The sequence below is a fragment of the Micropterus salmoides genome, unplaced genomic scaffold, assembly GCF_014851395.1.
Source record: "Micropterus salmoides isolate LMB-PRFRI ecotype aquatic unplaced genomic scaffold, ASM1485139v1 Ms_hic_scaffold_978, whole genome shotgun sequence".
In the NCBI taxonomy this organism is placed as follows: Eukaryota; Metazoa; Chordata; class Actinopteri; order Centrarchiformes; family Centrarchidae; genus Micropterus; species Micropterus salmoides.
This window is the reverse complement of record NW_024044768.1, coordinates 11352-20384: the sequence shown is the minus strand read 5'-3', so window position 1 is coordinate 20384 and position 9033 is coordinate 11352. Positions and strand designations below refer to the sequence as shown.

The 9033-nt window shown below is 41.5% G+C and overlaps 1 protein-coding gene across 1 annotated transcript; it reads left to right on the top strand.

The window, feature by feature from the left end:
• Positions 1 to 1614: 1614 nt before the first annotated feature.
• Positions 1615 to 8357, top strand: LOC119896378 (trace amine-associated receptor 13c-like). The gene is made up of 3 exons (XM_038709813.1): positions 1615 to 1633; positions 7289 to 7439; positions 7541 to 8357. The coding sequence occupies exons 1-3, from the start codon at positions 1615 to 1617 to the stop codon at positions 8355 to 8357; spliced, it is 987 nt and encodes a 328-aa protein (XP_038565741.1).
• Positions 8358 to 9033: the final 676 nt, after the last annotated feature.

Below are 9033 nucleotides of genomic sequence, written 5' to 3'. Positions count from 1 at the left end.
GCTGGTTGTGGGGTTCCAGAGCAGGACTCAGCAGAATATCCTTCAACACTGTGTGCGGACTGAGGATGGAGTGTGTGAGCTGCCGAGTGTTTGTTGGAGTAGCAGTAACAGACCTGAGAGAAGGGCTACCCGATAGTGCAGGGTAGAGACGGCCTCCAGAGCGTCTGAGCACAGCCTCCTTCAGGATCCTACATCGGCCCAGCAGCAGACTGGTGGCCCAGCCAATCACCGTTTGCCACCAGTGCAGGAGATGCAGCCGGTGGAGGAGATGCAACAGTGTCGGCAGGCACTGTCCGCCGAAAGGGATCCGTGTCGGCAGACAGGGCTGCATAGCCGTCGGAGAGGCCGATGTGCAGAGGAGAGGCAGCCCCATCCGAGCCTTTCTTGCAGCCATGGGCCACCACTTCAGCCCAGGTTGACTGATGCTTCGGAGTCGAGCAGGAGGAAAACCTTGGAAGGGTAGAGGGGTCCCACAGCACGTTGTCCTGGATGTTAGCAGTTGCGCTGAAGCCACATCCATAAAGCCAATGAGCAGGGGATCTTTCTATTTGAGTTCCTCTGAAAGTTGTCGGATGTCTTCCATAAGGTCAGCAATCTTTTTGTTCACTTTCTTAAGGAGTATGCAGTCCTAATGGGGCAGAGTTATCTCGGCTAGCATAACGTTAATCGCCGGAGCTTTTTGTTGTGATCAGTAGTGTTGATAGCGTTTTACATTCATCTAGCTTAAAATCCATGTCAGATGACTAAAATCCTTAACCCACATAAAACTTAAGTTAAAAACTTAAGTTAAATAAAAGGATATAAAAAAAGCAGTTCACTCCAAGCTTCTCCCATGATCAAACGGCGTTGTTGTAAGAGCACAATCCAGACCGACTACAGGTGTTTTTCTTGTCCAAAAGCTGCAGTGCTGCTCCCGGCTCTTCTCCCCCAAGTTTAACAACTTTCCACCAGCCAGCAGAATTTCAATCGCCCGCTCTGTCTGGCCCTCTCCACACAACGCTCTGAAGCCGTTGGTGATGTATGGACAATCTCAACATTGATAGGCTATCGCAACTCAGTGATCATACGACTATCTTGCTGGAGTTAAAAATATTCAACTCACACGAACGCCTTCGCGTCACTGGCACTGCCCCCTTCACACCGCCGGACAGGAAATCGTAGATCTACGCGTCTTAGCATTGACTTTGTATGCAAACGCACTGCCCCAACGCTCACTTACTACATTTCTTGAATCATCCTTAACATTTACCTGCAAAACTTGCTAAAAATCCTTAGTCTGTCTCTCAGAAGTGAACATGTCAGTGCCATCAGAATGACACGTCCGTGTGTCATTGTTTACAAACAAGACAGTCAAAATGTTTATCCATGTTGTCAATGTAACAGTGTACTCTGTACTGTCTACTGTAAGTATTTTCTGATGTACACTATCACTAAGGTTTTGATGGCAATGATTGAAAATCATTGAAATCATTGAAATTCACAGTTGCATTTTTACTATATGCACTGTAATTTGTTAAGAGAGCACATCAGAGTGATGCAGAAAATAAAACAACAAGACTATTTTACAGCACTGCATAGCACAACAAAAATAATTACAAAATAACAAGTGGAAACATGGAACACACCCCCTCAGGTTAACATTCCTGTCTATTGAAACACAGATTCTTATTCACAGCACAACAGATATCTTCATCAATTTACTGTAGGACACATTTACAAAAAAAATCTAATAGTCATATGTAGAAAAAAATGCAGATTATGAGGTGTTTAACCATTTTGCATGTAGTGACTTACTGTACGCAATAACTTATGACTACATGTTTTGGGGGAAAGACTACTCAACACAGAACCAGTACGCTGTAATACATTGTGATCAACATGACATACAGTAAGCAACTGATAATGTAGGAAACAGCAGACAGTTAATAATCATTACATAACGTAACATAATCATTTGCATAAATGTGTCAAAGCTTGTGCAATTTGCAATTTCTCAAAAGACTGAGAAATTGCTTTTACATATGATGTGCACAAGTGACTAGATGATGTGGAAGTTGAACAAGTAGAATTTCAATTCTGATCTGTGACTGAACAACTGTATTCTATAATGACATAATGATCAGTCACATTTCGAAGATAAATGCTCATTTTAATGTTTTGTAGGTCAGTGTGTTATGAGTGACAATGTTTGCTTTCTGAGTAAGAATTGTTAAATTCAAATTTATTTAAAGTGTAAAATCACCAGCTGTGTGGTCCCAGTACACAGAGACATATAAAGATTGCAGAATTGGACAAAAAAGGCTGACAACACAAAACAAGATTCACACATTAAAAAACAACAATAAAATACACAATTATAAAACTAATAATAAAATAAATAGACTGTATAAAAATTCATAAAATACTCTAACTGCCCTAACTATAAGCCTTCTCACAAAATAAGAAAAACCATGCCTAACTAAAAGCTTTACTAAAAAGAAAAGGTTTAGCCTACTCTTAAATATGGAAATGTTGGTTGCTTCCGGAACCCAGACAGGGGTCTGATTCCACAACTAGCGTGTCTGATGGCTAAAGGCGCTGGCTCCCATTCTACGTCTACGGATCCTAGGCACTAGAAGTAGCCTTGCATTTTGGGAGCGCAGTGTTTTAATGGGGAAGTATGGTGTAAGGAGTTCTTTCAAATAAGATGGTGCCTGACCATTAAGGGCTTGGTATGTAAGAAGTATTTTAAAATAAATTCTCAATTTGAGAATCTCAAGCTACTAAAACAGTGGTGATACGATCTCTCCTGCTAGTTCTAGTCAGTATGCGTGCAGCAGCGTTATGTATTACCTGGAGAGACTTTTTTGAGCACCCTGAAAGCACGGAGTTACAGTAGTCAAGCCTTGAAGTAACAAATGTGTGGACAAGTTTCTCGATGCAGAAGGTTTCTAATTTTTGCAATATTGCGAAGGTGAAAATAGGCAGTCTTTGTAGTTTGCTTTATGTGTGAGTTAAAAGATATGTCTTGATCAAAAATAACTCCCAAATTCCTTACGGTGGTGCTGGAGGCCAATGCCATGCCATCCAAAGCAACTATGTCTGCAGACATGTCTCGGAGGTGTTTGGGTCCAAGTACTATAGCCTCAGTTTTTTCAACATCAAGTAGTTATAAGACATCCAGGTCTTCACATCCTTGATGCACAATTGAAGCCTAGCTAACTGGTTGGTTTTGTCAGGTCTGATAGAAAGGTATAACTGATTATCATCAGCATAACAATGGGAATTTATACTGTCATTCCTAATGATATTACCTAACCGAAACATTTATAAGGTGAATAAAATAGGTCCACGGGTGACTCTGCTGTGCAGAGAGGACTCATCATTTACATGTACAAACTGGGTGCGATCTGATTCCTTTAATGGTGATTAAGTGTTCAATTAAGTGTGTCTCTGTAATAAAATATGGTGATCAACTGTATCAAATGCCGCACTTGGACCAATACAGAGACTAGTCCCTTATATGATGCAGTTAAAAGATCATTAGAGATTTTTACCAGTGCTGTCTCTGTACAATGATTCTGAAGCCTGACTGAAAGTTGTTGCTATGCAAAAATTCAAAGAGTTGATTTGCCACAGTTTTTTCAAGGATCTTGGATATGAAAGGAAGGTTAGATATTGGTCTGTAACTGTCTAAAATACCTGGATCTAGAGCAGGGTGGTTTAATGACCCCTTCCTTAAAAAATTTAGGTACATACCCTGTTGTCAAGGAAAGGTTGATAATATTTAACAAAGAAGGGCCAACTGAGGGCAAAACCTCTTTGAGCAGTTTGGTTGGGATGGGGTCTGTGAGGCAGGTCGTTGGTTTGGACGAGAACACAACTGAAGTAAGTCGGTGAAGGTTGATGGTAGCAAAACTGTCCAAATATCCATTGAGCTTTAAAGGTGCTTTTGAGGAGACTAAGGGCAGGTTGGCATCCATTGAAGACAGGAGGTGCTGAATTTTATTTCTAAAACATTTTGTCGTTGAAATAGTTAATAAAAATGTCACTTCTGAGGTCGAGAAGGACACATTGTTCCTTAGAGCTGTAGTTTCCCATCAGTCTGGCTACAGTGTTGAAGAGGAACCTGGGATTGTTCTTATTTTCCTCTATTAATTTTGAGTAATAGGCTGCTCTGGCGCTGCGGACGGCCTTCCTATACATTTACAAACTGTCCTGCCACATTGAATGAGAATCTTCTTGATGTGTAAGACGCCATTTCCTCTCAAGTTACTGTCTCTATACTCTCTTTAAATTGTGTTTGGCTGTTGTACCATGGAGCTAGTCTTCTGTGTTTAATCAGTTTCTTTTTCAAAGGAGCAACAGTGTCCAGTGTCATTCGGAGCGGTCCTGTAGTACTATCAACGAGATAATCGATTTATGAAGGATCAATTTGTGAGGGATTAACGTTAGCATAGGAGTCTATAGGAGGTAACATGAAACACGGAATTACACACTGATGTAATTCAATACTAGGTCAAGGGTATGTTTGAAACAGTGTGTGAGTTTATGAACGCTTTGACAGAAGCCAACCGAATCAAGGAGTGAACTAAATACAGTGCTGAGGCTGTCATTCTTGACGTCCACATGAATATTAAAATCACCTACAATCTTTACTTTATCTGTTTTGAGGACTAAATCAGATAAAAATTCTGATAAAAACTGTGAGTAAGTACCGGGAGCACAGTACACTATAACAAATACAATCTGCCGCATAGTTCTCCAGGTCGGGTTTGAAATACCAAGAACAAGGCTTTAAAAAGAGCCATAACTTAGTTTAGGTTTTACCTGACTAAAAGGCTTGAATGAAAAATAACTGCAACTCCCCCTCCTCGACCAGTGCCTCAAGGTTTGTGTCTATTACTATGACTGGGAGGAATGGATTCATTGTGGCTTACACAATCATCATGTCCCAGCCAGGTTTCAGTCAAACTATCAAATCTATATTATGATCTGATATGTGTTCATTAACTAGTACAGCTTTTGAAGAGAAGGATCTGACATTTAATAGCCCACAATAAATTTTCATGTTATTATGTTCTTTTGGTGCAGTCATCTTTATTAAGTTGTTAGGCACCGCTGTTCTTCTCTTCAGTTTTGATTTAGGTGGCGGGGAACAGATACCATTACTATGGGAATATGAGAGTGATGCAAGTTTGTACTTGTCAAAATTAAAGATGAGAGTGACTGGCAGGGGGAGCCACTAATGGAAACAGCGCTGGTCTGTGCAGCTGTGGACATAGAGTGAGTGGCAGCTTCTGTGGAGGGGGTGTGTGCCGTAAATAGTCAGATATGTGGGGCGCATTGTACGGTGTGCTGGATATTAGCAGCGGCTTCCTAATCTGCGAGGATGAACCCCATCAGTCCAGAAGTATGTGGAACGGTTTCAGAATAAATTAAAATTGTCAATAAAACCAAAGCCGTGAGTTTTGCAGGCTGGAGCCAGGAATGAAGGTAAAGGAATCTGCTAAAACGTTCCGCATCAGACCTGGTAGGGCAATTACCCTTCGCCTTAGCACCGCCTCCTTCAGGATTTTTTGCAGAGCAATGGAAGTTGCAGAGCGGGATGAAGGTTGATGAGGCTCGCCTGTTGTTTGGCCACGTCTGGGCGCTGTCAGCCACCAGTGTTGGGAAGGTGACAGCATCGCTGAGTGGAGGGGGAGCTGAAGTCTCACTCCGCGCCGTGGTCTTGCCTGTACCCGGGTGAGGTAGGGTATCAGGTCAGGTCAGGTGGAGAGGTAGCCCCGTTGGAGACCCTCATACGATCGCAGATCACCACCTCAGTCCACGGCATCCCGTTTGGTGTTGAGCAGGAGGGCCGCGGTTGAAAGGAGGGATCCCACACTGACGTGTTCTGGAGGGTGTCTTGTGAAGTTAACATTCGTGAGTGCTCTGTCATCACGAAGTTAGATAGCAATGGGAGACGGGTAGGACAGGAGTGAGTCCCTTTGTGGGTTCTCTCCGGGTGCACCGTCCAAAGACATGCGGCCTAGGTTCTTTGGTGACCCTAAATTGTCCTTAGGTGTGAGCGTGAATATATATAATATATAATCTGTGAGATTCAATTTCTGTTTTTATTTATTTTTGTCTTTATGGCCATATAACTATTAATACATTCATCTGATATCATGTAGTATACAAAATCCGAGGTCGTACTGAAAAAAAAAATTGTGCACTACAGGGTTCAGGTTATACAAGCACTATTAAAAAGGAGACCAGGCGAACCTAAAAGTTTATACCTAAACCTAAGTCAGTAAATATATGCATGTCAACCGGCAAACTCTACAGCTGGTAGGGTTTATCATACACACAAAGAATCTACGTTTTGTGTAAAATAGCCACGGTTTTGTCAAAACATGTGTATATGATGATTCAGATGAATCAACGGTTTGCTCCGCCAGGAGCAGAAACAACTGCAGCAACCATCGCTCCCGTCCCAGCGCTCAAGGGTATGGGCCGTTGGTCATCATATGCCTATGAACGCTACCTTTGGCCCGACGCTCAAGCCATCCTCAGTGTTCAATGGCCACGAGTACCCCATATCTGCTAGCCCATTTATCAATGTTACGTATATCAACTGCTGGGTTCACTTAATAACTTACTAGCTATGTTAAAATAAACTAGCAAATCCTTATTAATTCAATTGGCCTCATTGCATGTCATTTAGTCTAACTGGCTTTACTAAGCGCTCAGCTGGGTCCTCTTGCTGGCATTTCCATGTAAGCCCATTGAAGGCCACCGAGGTTTGCCAGTGTGGTTGTTTTGAAGATCTTTGCTCCTGCTCTCTGCCTTTGACTTCCCATGAGGGTGCATTGAAGGGCAGGGAGATCCCAGAACAGAGCCATACCGGCAAGCATAGCTTACTGCAAAGCAAATATCAGTTTCTTTGATTAAAGTTTTCTGCAGATCCCATGTTGGTGCCCCTTAATTATTCATCATTACTAATTAGTTTAGTGGTAATAATTAACTTAATACTAATACCTATCTTTGATATTTAATAACCAAAATACCCTACTAGATTGTTGACAGAAAGGGAACACACAAAGGGAGGATTGGAGAGAAAGTGATGAAGATGATGGTGATATGAAGAACAAGAGAGGAGGGACATCAGTGTCCAATAGAGACTGAGAGCGAGAAAAGAGGAGGGACAGAATGTCAGAAAGAGATAAATCAACTGTATGATAAAGTGTTCTGGTCAGAAGCTGCCAGAGCTGCAGCTCCTCCTTTCCTTCCTCTCACTGTCTGATGGAGGCTGATGACGGAGCAGAGCTCTGCTTTCCACAACTCCTCAACACCTCCTGCAGGAAGCCGACACTTCCTCAGTCCGAAGTGGTATTTCTGCACACTCTTGTGTCCTCCATCTCTCTGCTCACTGTGGCTCTCAACCTGCTTGTCATCATCTCAGTCTCCCACTTCAGGCAGATCAATTTCTCAGCAGAGGTTTAGAAATACATGTACTTCAAACTTTTAAACTTACATTTTCCACTATGTGTAAAAATACCTTTCTCTTTCCCTCCAGGCAGCTCCACACACCCACCAACATCCTCCTCCTCTCTCTGGCTGTCTCAGACTTTCTCGTGGGCCTCCTGCTGATGCCGGTAGAAATCCTCCGAAAAACATCCTGCTGGTTTCTTGGTGACCTCATGTGTTCTCTGTATATTTGTGTATCATACAGTATTCCCTCTGCCTCTGTAGGAAACATGGTGCTCATCTCACTCGACCGATATGTTGCTATTTGTGACCCTCTGCATTATACCACCAGAATCACTGTGAGAAGAGTTAAACTCTGTGTTTGTCTGTGTTGGTTCTGTTCTGTTTTCTACAGTAGTGTAGTCCTAAAAGATGACCTGACTCAACCAGGAAGGTATAATTCCTGCTATGGAGATTGTGTGGTTCTATTTGACCATACTGCAGATGCAATTGACCTTGCCTTGACCTTTATTGTTCCAGTTACTGTCATCATAGTTCTGTATATGAGAGTGTTTGTAGTGGCTGTGTCTCAGGCTCATGCCATGCGCTCTCACATTACAGCTGTCATACTCCAACGTTCAGTGACTCTAACAGCGAAGAAATCTGAGCTGAAAGCAGCCAGGACTCTTGGGGTTCTTGTAGTTGTGTTCCTAATATGTTTATTCCCATATTATGGTATGACTCTTGCAGGGGACAGCTTGCTCAATACTTCATCTGCATTCCTTGGGATATATCTGTTTTATTTTAACTCGTGTCTAAACCCTGTGATTTATGCCATGTTCTATCCCTGGTTTAGAAAATCAGTTAAGCTCATTGTTACTCTTCAGATTCTGCAGCCTGGCTCATGTGAGGCCAACATACTGTAGAGAGGCTGTGAAGTGACTGAAATGAGATCTGCTTTACAAATTTAACATTGAATGTAAATACCAAAAATTTTTATTAATGTCTCTTCTCCCCTTTTAAATAGTATATAAACAGCTTATGTATATATTTACTAGTTGGGGGAAACTAAAAAACTAAATAATGGGATAATATATTATATAATTCCTATATCCCACAAATGTCACAGGAGAGGTGGGTGAAGCATGTAGGAGGAGAAAATGGAACAGCATTTGTGTACACAATGACTGTTGTCCAAAACCATGTGCATTTTGGATCCACTTGCCAATTATTAATACTTTGTGCTACGGACACATTTCCTTTTGTATATAAACTGTTATTTATATACACATCAGTAATGAATTTATCACAACATTTCAGATGTCACATTTTATAATTTATTTTAAATTAAAAAAAAAAAAACTAAATAACTGACCGAGTTCAAACTTTCAGAAATCAGAATAATCAGATTATAGAGCAGAAATGCTCTTCATCTATAGGAAGGAACGATATGAACTATATCATAAGCACTATTCCTCTGTTCAGTTTGAACATATTAATAGTCTCTTCTCTCAGTAAACCTTTTTTTAGACTTTAGACAGGGGGAAACAAAACACACACACTTATAAGGTAAACCCAACAGAACAACACAAAAGTATACAT